This window comes from Sebastes fasciatus, chromosome 21, assembly GCF_043250625.1.
Source record: "Sebastes fasciatus isolate fSebFas1 chromosome 21, fSebFas1.pri, whole genome shotgun sequence".
Lineage (NCBI taxonomy): Eukaryota > Metazoa > Chordata > Actinopteri > Perciformes > Sebastidae > Sebastes > Sebastes fasciatus.
This window is the reverse complement of record NC_133815.1, coordinates 13,572,001-13,584,702: the sequence shown is the minus strand read 5'-3', so window position 1 is coordinate 13,584,702 and position 12,702 is coordinate 13,572,001. Positions and strand designations below refer to the sequence as shown.

The window sequence follows — 12,702 nt, the reverse complement described above, 5'->3', positions numbered from 1 at the left end:
ACCCCAAAACACAAGTATGCACCTGAAACGGAGCATAATAGGTCATCTTTAAACATCAATAGTTACAAATCAAGTAAATAAGGTCTGTTTTGGAACCAGAGTGTAGCTATTGTTCCTCTAGAGCTCAGGGAAATTATTTAGAAGTCACTTCATATGCAAGGTAAAGCAAGAAAAACAACACTAGCACAATTATTAACAACAGTTTAATACAGAAGACGGATTTTTCCCCCCCCAAAATCAAAAACACAAAAGTCAATTCCCCTTAACTCACAAAGCAACCAAGTGGAGAGATCTGATACGTCACCCACCATGGGAATGAACATGAAGTTAACAAACAGGACGGACAGTACATTACAGTGGGAGCCTGTAACACTGGTTCAGGTAGTCAATCGTCCTCATGCTGCTATGTTAGAGTTCAAAGCTACATTTGGATTTGTACCTTGCAGCTTCTCTGTTGCACCCTTCAGATTTTAAAACCCACAGAGAAGGTTCATTGAAGGCATCAGTGACCGATGCTCCATGATTTGTCATCACAATATCACATTTTAAATTCAGATTCTCCACCAAGATCCCCTTTTATATACTTTTCCCAAAAGCCCCAAATACATTTATACAGCGTTCCTATCGTTTTTCTTTCTCTTTTTTCTGTCTAATGTTCAGAAACTGTACACAGATTATATTGTTGCTGAAACAAATACAGGAAGGGGATCATTTGGGAGCATCGTTTTACAGTGTTATTTCCGGATTATCTGAAATGCAGTGATACAAAAAAAAAAGAAGAAGCAAAAAGCACAGTAACAACCTCTCCCAAAGCAATACTATAACAGAAAATACAAACACAAGAAATACACAAAGTTGGATGACCTCTACCAACCTGTGGCAGATTAACATGAAGATTACAAGGAACAGACATTGTTATTAAAAAACAGTTTTTGGTTAGTCTTCATTTTGCAACAATTACGGAAAGAAATAACTGAGTTTTTGTTGAGGACTTTTTAGCCTTCAGCTCCAAAAATGTTTTGAGCCCTGTGAGTATTTTTCTAAAGGATTGTTTTCCTTTTTTCATTTGATATTTTTTTCTCAATTCAAGCCTTCAGCTCGACATTACAATTCATAACTGATCTGATTATCTTACAGCTGGTTCTACCACTACAGAACATGTGCTTTCATTAAAGGTCTTATTGATAACATTTACAGAGCCTTTAGAAAGGTGCTGGATAAAAGGATGATTGTGAATTAGTCATTTAAATTTGTTTTGGCAGGTCCAAAATGAATGTTTTGTTTATCTGTGGAAGATATCGATTGTTTGATTCCCACTTCTAACAAGGCTTGTGAGCCAATAGTAAAACGACGTTGGTATCACGTGATATCTCTGGGTCGTCAGCGTGGAAAAAAAAGGATAAATTGCTGAGATTGATGTTAAGTGCCTGGCAATGACTTGTTGTGAAGTAAATGCAATGGACAGGGGGAGGGAGAATGCAACATCTAATGACTGCATGTTATCAATGTTATCAATAGCACCTTTAAGGGACAGAGCAACAGTGTTTTTCTTTAGACTTCTGAAGACCTTTTGTCCAATTCTCCAAACTATTTAAAATACAGAAATGACAAAATTCATGTTCATACTGTTTGCGCAGAAATCTTTGCTTTTCTAATGTAAAGCAGTAATATACAGAACCCGACAGCAGAGGTGATAATCAACAGAGAATATCTACATCTACTGCCGTAAAGTGTTCATTTATTTCACCAACTTGTTCCGCTTGTCCTCGCTCACTTCCACTCACAGATGTAATAGGTACTTGAATTGCCTAATGTCCCAGTATAATCACCGTGATATATTAAACATAACCAGTTATGCTAATGAGGTAATTATTTAAGACAATTAGCGCATTCATTATCAAATAGTTCTCCAATCGACATACTTTATCTTCAAATAACACACGGGTGGTATTAATGAAGCATTGAGAGTAATAACAGTTGGCAGAAGTTGGAACAATTTATTTAATATGCACGTCTATGCAGCAAGGTGGAAATCTAATTAGACTGTCTACATTATGAATTGTCTATAATGCACTGCTATTAAGTTACTGTGGGAACAATGTCGATACAGAAAGACAAAGTACATGTCCCAAATATAACAGGAACTAAATACTTCTCCAAACATGCTTGTAGAATGAGTCAATTGGTTTAGATCTGTGACAGGAAGTGGCCTCGGACATACAGCAGGGGAACAACTTTATAAAACAGAACACACTTATCTCTTTCTCTGCTTATCTGTATCTCGCCGATTCCCTCTGAGCGTAGAGGTCAACGGTCCTATCTTCATCCTAGCTGGGAGGCAGGTTCTGCGGTCCTGACTGAGGCACACAGGCTTGCTGATGTCATCCGTTATTGCCAAACTCATCAGATGACCCTTTTTTTTTATACACAATACAAAGTAGAAAATCAACTCAGATCTAAAAACCACCAAACACTCACACACTCATACACACACACACACACTCACACACTCACACACTCACACACTCACACACTCACACACTCACACACTCGCATCCAAAAAAAACATCTGCTCTCATGTGATGAGAGTTTTAGGCTGGCAACGATCACTGAGGTTGAATGTAGGAAGGCAGTGCATGGAAAAGGCAAACTGGTATTAGGGGGGTTGGTTAGGTGGACCTGCTCTCTGACTGGGACTCACTGTGGCTCACGGGGACGTCTTGTTGACTGACTTGTGCAGGGGGAGACAGTGTGTAGGGGGGCGGGGCTTCGTTTACGCTAATAGTGTCTCCCTCGGGAATGAACGGGGCGTGATGGGAGGGACGAGGAGCGTCGGCCTCGTCGCCGCGAGCACACTCGCTGTAGGGAGGGGGCTTCAGATCGTCCTCTGAAAAGGAAAGGAGAGAAGAGGTCAACCAGTTGATCAGCGGTCTAAAAAAATACATGCATTACGTCACAAAAAAACATCACAATTTCAATTCATACCTGCAATCTAATTTTTACTTGACAATGATTCTGCCATGTTTGCGCTAGCGTCATTGCATCAAAACTCCCAATTTGTCCCTATAAGCTGCATCACCAAATGACACGTGTATGTTACTCCATGAGACAAACACAGTGTGCACAGGAAGAGAGGGGAAACTTTTACGTGTGTGTGAGAGACACAGGAGCAAAATGTGGTGATAGAAAAAGCTTTTTAGGAATAACAGAAATGTCACAACCTCCGAAACCCAGTGATGGTGAGGAAGAACAGTTTATAAAAAAAACGTTTTCTGAGAAAACTGACCCCAGAGCAGTGGTATCCTGAGTCCTCCTCCGTCGCTCTCATCAAGAAAAATGTTTGCAGCACTTCTGTTATGAACTTTGACGCCACGTTGTTATATTAAGTCTTCTTACTATCCGCTCAACCATTATCCTTGTTCGCCGTACTCTCGTTATGAAATTCGCTCTCTTTTCACCTGCCTAATACCACTTTTCCAACTCTGGAATGCTCGCCTCCTTTACTGTCTCTCAGACTGACAACAACTCTCGATGGTGTACCGTATTTCTTTTTTAGATCCGATATCTCAAATGGTCACAGAACTATAATTTGATAAAGACACATTAGGAAAGTGTAAGAAGCAATGCTGCAAAACCTACCTAGCAGTACTTTTTATACATTCAAGCATTAACACAGTTACAATATTTCTATATTAAAGCAAACCCTGAGACTCCTTCTGGTCTCTTTGATAGGAAAAAAGATCATATGTGGGGGCGAGAATGAGATCATGTAATACAATTAGTGTTGAAATGTCACCACTCATCCACCCACTCTAACCACATCCTGCTGTCAGATAGGACGAGCACTTCAGATCAAATTAGATGCCATCTGTAAAAGACGAGACTCTGAATCTTAATGCAAAGACTCAACAGCTGATCTGGCTAGCTTGTGCCCTCTTTCATGAACAGACAATGACATGTTGAGAAACATAAATAGGGGAACATAGAATAAAAGGAACTCAACATATGGTAAAGATCAGATTGTTCCCAATGCACCATGTTGAGTACACAAGCCCCTCTTAGTGGAAAGAGTTAGACTATGTTTTTTTTTCCCACACTAGCTTTGCTTCTGCCAATACAGCTAAAAACAGACAACAGAAATGAGTTCACTCTGACACATGAGCAGAGCACATCAATGCACGTCTGTCTGGTGTTCAAAGAATACCTTGAGGCGGTTGGTTTCGTTATGATTAAGGAGCTGACAACAGAGTGTACTTTGTCTTTTTAAAGCAAACAAAGTGCCCTCTGTGTGCACACATGTGAGAGCTCATTTAATATCAGAAGTACTTATAAGTACTGTACTCTAGAATAGCACTTCAAACTCCTCCTGGTGATAATTTGCTAGTTGTGGCAACAACCCCTTCAGTCAGTAAGGAACATTCATCTCCAAGCTGGCAATCATTGCACTGACTCTGATGTAGTAATAATGCTGGTTGTGTTAAGGAAGGTGGTGGCCGGGTTTTGTCATGAGTAGTTCCCATAGACTGTATGTAAGTGGATGTGGTCACCGTGACGTAACCCATTGGTTTGTGGACTGCCGCTTTGAAGCCTCGAGTTCGGCATTTTGGTCGTCACCTTGAATGTCTTGAAACTAGCGATTGAGAAAATAAACTCATGTTTACAATGTTTACTGAGGTAATAAATCAAGTGAGAAGTAGGCTCATTTTCTCATAGACTTCTATACAATCTGACTTCTTTTTGCAACCAGAGGAGGCGCCCCCTGCTGGCTATTAGAAAGAATGCAAGTTTAAGACACTTTCGCATTGGCTTCACTTTTCAAAACCAGAGGTTGCCCACTGGTAGTTCCAACCTGTGCACAACAAGTGCAGATAACTGGATTAATAAACTGCGCTCTGATCAGTGAAAGGGTTTTGTGTGGGTTAGGTTGAAGGAGGAGTAGTTTTAGGCTTAAACTGGACTAATACTTCTGTGTTAAGGGGTTGCGCTGTACCCAAGGTGGCAACGTCCATAGGCCCTGTAACAATGTAGGCTACGACGTAGCTGACATGCACCTTGGGTTGCTCCTGTTTTATCTAAGTTTCTAATGCCAGTAGAGATTGTTCAGAGTAGAGTTGACCCCTCTTAGTTGACAAGATTTCTTTAGTGGATTAGTAGTTTTTTATACTTTTTCATGCTGAATGTCTCATTCCCTCTGGTAAACACAAGATTTAAAGTGGTGCTTTTGTGTGATTCATCGTGAAGAAAGTCAGTTTTACTCATCTGCTGACTAATCGATTAGTCAACAAAATCGAGGGAGTGTTGGTCGACTAAGAATGAGGACAAGAGGACAGTACTATAGCAGAGTGAATACAACATGAAACATGTTGACACAAAGGCTTGGTTTTCTTCTCCTTTTTCAATAACACAGATCAAGCAAAGCCATCTCCACTGATAACCTTCTTCTCACAGTGATCTCTGCTCTCTATCACAGCAAGTGAAACTATGTAAATACAGCGACCGCAGGGAATAGTCTGTCATGAAACAAGGCAGACTTTCCCCCGTACCGTCTCGCTGTGGTTTACAGGAAATTATGAATGAAGAAGTAAGAAGGGGTAAAAATAAGAATGAAGCAATCTTTTATGGCTCAACTTTTCATCTTCTTGGTGAATGAGGAAGCAGCAGACGTATGGTACTGTGTTAAAGTGTTTGTGTGTGTGCTACCTCCAGAGACGGCCTCATATGGTGGTGGCATGTCCAAGTGGGAGAAGGACGCAGCTGGTGGCAGGGCTGTGGAGGGCTCTTCTATCGACAGGTCGTCCTGAACACCATACCAACTGGGCCAGACAGAGGTTTGCTACAGAGGGAAGGAAACACAGAGAGAGTTAATGATATATACCAAAAAGCAGAAGAACACATAAATACACCAGTGCACACAAATTTATCAGCTAGAGCCAACAATGCAAATGTCAACACTATTAGGATACTAACTAAGCTAGTTTTAATGTACACATCTCTAGAGAGGACATTGCTGCGCGTTATGATAATATTGGTCTTCCTTTAAAGTCTTTGCTCAAGGCCTAGATTGACAGGCAAGTCTACGCTTTAGTGACATCACTAAACAAAGAGCAATATTCTTGGGAGGAATAAATGATACTGTAGGTGTTCTGCGATGCCTGTATTACATCTCTTTTATGTGTTCAAACTGGTGTTTTCCAACGTTGGGGTGGAACATTTTGAGCTTGAACCTGATGAACCGTGTTAACCTTCCATGAAGTCGTTTACACAAAACGCAGGAGCGAGACGTCCACCAGTGAATCACACAAATGGGTAGTGAAACACATTACGCCAGGCTGTGACACCCGCTGTGTTAATACCATTATTCAAGATATATTTTTAATTTCAGTCCCTTTTTATGATCAGTACGACTAGTTTGGTTCACCGGGTCCTGTCTGATGAACCAAACTAGTCGTTCTGATCATATCTGACTATAATTCACCCTTCTCTCTCGTAAAGACTGAACACGCACACGCTCTCACACACCCATACATACATTTAACAAACATACATTTACGTTTCCGCTTGATTTACGTTGCTTACTTTATGTTTGCTTTTAGATTTTATCTTTGCTTGTTTGTTTACTTCTGTTGATTTTACGACTTTTGTATTTGCTTATTGAGGTGAGGTTCCTTCTATAAGCCCCTTGGGGTTGTTTTTTTTATCTCACCTGCACAACTTCTTTTTTTTTTTTAAACTGTTGTATTTCTCTAGCTTTGCTTTATTGTGCAAACAACAAATAAATCTCTCTAATCTCTCTTTAAATAAAGTCAAACTGAAATGATAGCCTACAGGATTAAAATCACACAAATTGAAACAGTGGTGAATTTTTTTTTTCTCTTGATGGCTCTAACAAAAGATGACAAGGAGAGCAAGTATTCACAGTATACTGATGAGTTAGAGGGGGATTGTAAGTACATCTAAGGTTTGAGCATTATAATAACACACATGATAGCTATTTTATCTCCTTTATTGCCTGTGAGGAAGCTCTCAATGATTGATGCCTTTGCTGACCGGTTTAAATTAGTTCAAATTTGCCATCCGGCTATTGTAGACGTGATAGAGTGATGAAGAAAGATGCAGCACAAACAGACCACGCCAAGTTCAAGATAATTACTGCACTATAATAGTCACCTCTATTTCTGTAGGCTTAAAGAACTGATGAATAAGATGAAGTCTAATAATCTATATACAATTAATCTTCCATCTCTCTCTAGGGCCTACATGTATCAAAGGTTTTTCCTCGTAGCTCTTCTAAGGTTCACTTTCTTCAGGTAGCCGTGAATAAGACTGTCCAAGAGGCTTAGTTAGTGAGTGATACTACATCAAGTCTCTCCCCCCCCACACACACTATGTTTGATTCATTTAAGCCCAGGACTCGAGTCGTCTTGGTGTTTCTCCAGAAAACTTTCAGGGTGCCGGGTTATGGATGACCGTGGGGCCTCCCTGCTGCACATTCCATTAAAATCTAAACAGGGAACATTATACACCAGAGACGGCAGAGGGAACAAAGGGGAGAGGAAGAGGAGCAGAATAAAAAACACGCAGAGGAGAAGGATGCAGGAGAGGATTTAGGAGCAAACAGAAGAGTTGTGGAACAAGGACAGATTAGGGACAGGAGGAGAGGAGGAATAAGAAGCAAAAATAGAAAAAGTGTGTGCGAGGAGGTAGGAAGGCTTCTGGGGTGGTTAGTGGACATTTAATTAGAGCCAGTATACGCACAGTTGACGCCGTATATTTAAATACACCTGGGCTTAAGACATTCAAACTCAAATTTTCTCAACTCAACATTTATTTACTAGAACAAATTTTCAGTGAGTCAAATGTTTAAATACATGGTTAGTATTTGGGGACACTTGAATCAGCTTATGCCAGGTACACACTACTAAACTAGTACATTTAACATAAGTCGTTATGTGTTGGGTCTCTCACATTTTCAAAATCTGTTCAGATTTGAAAAATCTTTTAGTGTGGGCCAGCCTTTAGTGTAGCCATCCACAAGCTATATGGCTTCAACTGTATGTCTGATAAGACACAAAGCATGGGAGTTATAAACCGGATTGAACTTCCTCTAAAACTCAGACAAACATTTCAGATAGAACACAGGATATTATAACTAGCCTGGGGAAACCCGAGACCAAAAGTCCGGGCAACTCTCAGTTTTCAACCACATCTTTTTTTTATTTATCTTTTTTACAACTGGGGCATTTCCTGTTGCGCAAATATTTCAAACAATGCTAAAAATATCACAGCCTGTGCCTCTTTGATGTAACTACTGCAATGATAAATATCTCAAAAGCTGGTGCAGTGTCAAGATTAACAGGAAATTGACTTTTTTTATGCAGACTTCCATTTAATTGAATCTTTTCTTAGAGAAATGCGTTGATAACCTTTGCCATTCACGCAGCATCTTTCGCAATAACTACCAAGAAGAAGTGGGTGAAGTGGGAGAGAGTTAGAAATTAGTTGGAAAAACGTCAGAGAGACCTGCTTTATATGATTCACAGAGCTTATTTTGGGAAGGTACTGAATCATGGAGATGGCTTCCAGGTGTTTTAGAGAGGCAGTAAAGCAGAAAGGCCCAGGGGGGGGGAAGCGAGATGGAATCGTGATGGCTGTCTAAACCTGTGGCACAGCCCACAGACAAGACTCCATACAAACTGATGTTGAGGAAAGACATTATTATTCAAGACATATCCCTGAAAACATCAACACCAATAAAACTACATTCAACTAGCACTTGAAGGCAAGAATAAAAGATAAGCCTGCATTTTGTAGCCAATTTCATAATATGTATAAAAAGCATGCGTGTCAGCAAAATGTAAGAAGTTACAAAGAAACCAAACAGAAAAACAACTATGAAGGTCACCCCAGTGATCAAATGACTAAAAAGCAGCTCTAACTAACCACATACTATATTAATCGCAATCTCAAATTAAACAGTCGAAGAGACCATCTTTATCCTCCCATATATCTTATGATTTACATGGAACAAGAGATAGAAACTGTGAGATTACAAAAAAACAAAATTGCGTGCAGCACAAAGAACATCAGTGACTGACAACTGGACTTTTTCAGATGTAGGGTGATAACAAGACCTTCGAAGAGGTGTACCTTGCTGTCTGTAAACCAGTCTACTCCTGCCTTGCTGTCTGTGTCTATACTGATGGTATTTGCACAAAAAAACTCACATGCATAGTTGAAATTTTACAAACTTGTTTAAAAAAAAGGGTCATGTCCCATTTTCTAAACCGACTAACTGTCAAAGCTGTGACCTGCCCCGTTTGACCTCTGCTGTCAACTAGGTCAAACAGAAAAATGTAAGCATACAAGTACATGCAAACCAGCAAACCAAGAGTGTGTTCCTATTTATACACATTCACACACTCGCTCAGTACGTTACTGAAAGTGAAATGCAGCCGTTCTCATCATTCTACTCGAAGTGAAAGCGACTCACTGAAACCCGCATGTCCTCTTTAGAGAGCAAACAACTCCTCTGCAAAAATGTAACACAAGTGTGACCTTATTTGACTTTCTCTTACTCCAACAAACTCCAGTTGGATGGACAGTTCCGAGAACAGGGCCGGACTTCGCTTAGTGACGCACCACTTTGTGTGTATCTGCCACTGGCCCAAACAAAGCTAGGGTAGTTAAAGAGGTACAAGAACTACACTGAATGGTTTTTTTTTCAATAGATTCTTGTTGGCATATGATGGTAACATGATTTTCCCCACAAAATTCATACTATGTGTAAAAAAACAAACCCTGCTTTTTCTGCTCAAAATTAGCTTGTATGCTTCTGCTTGGATTTGAAAGTTTGGTTCAGCTGAATTCTCTGATGAAACAGACAAGACTCCAAGGTCTATTACGTTTGTTACGAAATAATAGATATTTGGGGAATACGAACAGTTATGTTTACTGCATGACTACGGCTATTGACTGACACTCGCCCACAAAAATCACACACCGGAGAGCCTCTCGTAGTAGAGCTGCTAGCCCAGCACAACACAGGTACCCAAACAGTGACTCTCTCTCTCTCAAATGACCATAAATGTGCTTCTAGTGACTGTCAAAGCTCCACCAGACTTCAAATCTCTGACCGTCCGTGTCACACACCATGTAGCCACACCTCCTACAGTCATAGGCTTCGTCCGAAATCACATACTATGCACTACATAGCCAATAGGTGTACTATCGTCCAACATACATTTGTCAGTATAAACAGTAGTATGTATCTTTTTGGACGCACTGAGCAGTAATTTACGTCATCACTTCCTGAGAGCCTCCTTGCCGGTTGGAGACGTGTAACCATAGTAACACGTGCCAACCTCATGTGACCAAAACGACAGTTTGTGAGAATCAAAGTCTGAATTAATTTTAAATATATATATTACGCCAAGCAAAGTTAAATCTTATACTTACAGTTAAATTGAAGCGTTGTTGATGTTACAGAGCTGTCTGTCAACGTCTGTTATGAACAAAATCTCACACTTACTGTTTTAGCCTACTAAACAGCATGCTAGTATGGAATTTTGGACACAACCAAACCCCTCCCCATGTAGATAAAAAATATTTTGATCCACACAAATCACAAGGGTGCCATATTTGTCATTCAAAATTGCAAATTTTGCCGAAAGGACACGAGTTTGCTGCTACGTTGCGCACTCTTTTTGCTCAGTGTACCCTGCTCAAGTCTCTCAGCCAACATAAAGAGATTCTCTTTAATACCAAATCCTTATACTTAGTCTCAGCCATAATAGACATATCCTGGAGGCACGGAACCAATTCAGTGGTTGACAGCTAGATTACACGTTTCAAATGTAGGACATGTGTGTGCGTGTGTGTGTGTACGTGGGGGTCTGCACTTACACTCTGTCTCTCACACATCTGATGAAGGTAGGCCCTTCCTCCAACAATGACTATCTGAGCATTGCGTGGGTTGCTCAAGTATGCTGCCAGTTGCCTCTGTCTTGATCGGTACCAGCACACATAGAAGAATATCTTGATAATGATGAATATAATAACAACTCTGTAAAGGAAAGAAGGGAGGGGAGGGGAGGATGAGACAGGGATGAGCAGCTTGACACATCAGTTTTAAACTCCACTTTTATCTAAAAATTAAATGATATTCTTTATATAATTATTATTATTATATAAATAAATAAATAAATAAATAAAATAAAATAAAATAAAATTAAATTAAATAAAATTAAATAAAATTAAATAAAATTAAATTAAAAAAAATAAGATAAGATGATGAACCTTTATTAATCCCTGAAGGGAAATTCAGGTGTCAAAGCACCAACATCATTAAACATCAGCAAACAGAGTGAAACACCAGACAGGTAAAGGTATACAAAAATTATAAAAACAATAATAGAGATATAAAAGATACAGAGTGAATTGGTGAACATAGTGTGTACAGTCCTTCAATAAATAAATGTAGTATGTACAATAAATAAATGTAATATGTACATATGTGCAGTCTATAAAAGTGGTATATAGGATGTATAGTGTAAAGTGTAAAGTATATATATATTATATATTATATATGATATGAAATTATACTCACATGTACCAGTACAGCTCCATGTTTGTGAGATGTCAATCAGTGAGTGGAGGCTCTCATAGCTGGGGAATAACTTCCTGATCCCTGACCAATACCACAATTTGCCCTGAAAAACAGTAACAACATAGAGTAATTACTCCCTCAGAGACTCTATTCATCACCTTACGTATAATAACACAGGCTATAATTAACTTTAATAAACCCCAAAGCATCTCATGGATTGAACTAGGCTGAATAAATAAATGTTAAGAGCACTTCTTCTTTCTGTAACTTAAAACAGATGGTACAGTTTAGCACCACACCTCCATTAACTTAACTAACAACAATGGAAACACATTAATAGGAAGTTGAACTTACTGTATAGTGACAACTTGGCTTTGTGAGTTAGCTTGAGAGGTGTGCCATTTCCCTTTTCGTTTCGGAGATGTGATGTTGAGAAGAGCTCCAGGAACCAGCTGAGGCTAGCAGTTAGCTAGCAGGCCACAACAACAACTACTCTTATTTACCCACGCTGCGAACAAAACAACTTAAATTAACCTGCTTTATGCCCACACACCTCTTGGTATTATATATACAAGGTTACTAGCTGGTTACTCGTTAACTTAACATTGAAGAAACAACTAAACTAGTCCCTACAGAGTCTCAGCTAACTGGCTTTAACGTCAACTGGCTTACGGTGAGTTCTAGTGATGGGAATTCAGGCTCGTTTTAGTGAGCCAGATCATTTGGCTCAGCTCACCAAGAAGAGCCGGCTCTTTCGGCTCCCAAACGGCTCTTACCACTTCTGCCTTTTTATAATTCAGCCAAATTTAGCGCTATTTTGACCTATGATTAGTATGTGTGCACATATATCACTTCAATTATTCAATATAATTATAATAAACCTTATAATTAGGACACAACCTGAGGCACCACAGGCCAGAGAGCATCTCCTCTCACAGATCACTACGTGGTTTCACAACAGCTTCTTCACAGCTACAATTAGACTGGTGGCAAAGGACATTAAAGAGGGACACAAATACCCCACACCTCACCTCCATACCATTATTGACACACAGTACACCTGAACTGAATGGACTATAATGCTGTGCAATAGGTCC

At 39.6% G+C, this 12,702-nt stretch overlaps 1 protein-coding gene across 2 annotated transcripts; it reads right to left on the bottom strand.

Moving 5' to 3' along the window:
• Nucleotides 1–648: 648 nt before the first annotated feature.
• Nucleotides 649–12,357, bottom strand: LOC141759973 (uncharacterized). Of its 2 annotated transcripts, none has more exons than XR_012592241.1 (6): nt 11,960–12,354; nt 11,606–11,708; nt 10,903–11,062; nt 5,701–5,833; nt 2,547–2,887; nt 649–2,501 (listed from the first exon to the last, which is right to left on the bottom strand). XR_012592241.1 is itself a non-coding variant. In XM_074622536.1 (6 exons), the coding sequence occupies exons 2-6, from the start codon at nt 11,623–11,625 to the stop codon at nt 2,382–2,384; spliced, it is 531 nt and encodes a 176-aa protein (XP_074478637.1). In that variant the 5' UTR covers nt 11,626–11,708; nt 11,960–12,357; the 3' UTR covers nt 649–2,381. The 2 variants fall into 2 exon arrangements, 1 of the variants encoding a protein (XP_074478637.1); XM_074622536.1 differs by having other exon boundaries at nt 649–2,413; nt 2,702–2,887; nt 11,960–12,357.
• Between the last annotated feature and the right edge of the window lie 345 nt (nt 12,358–12,702).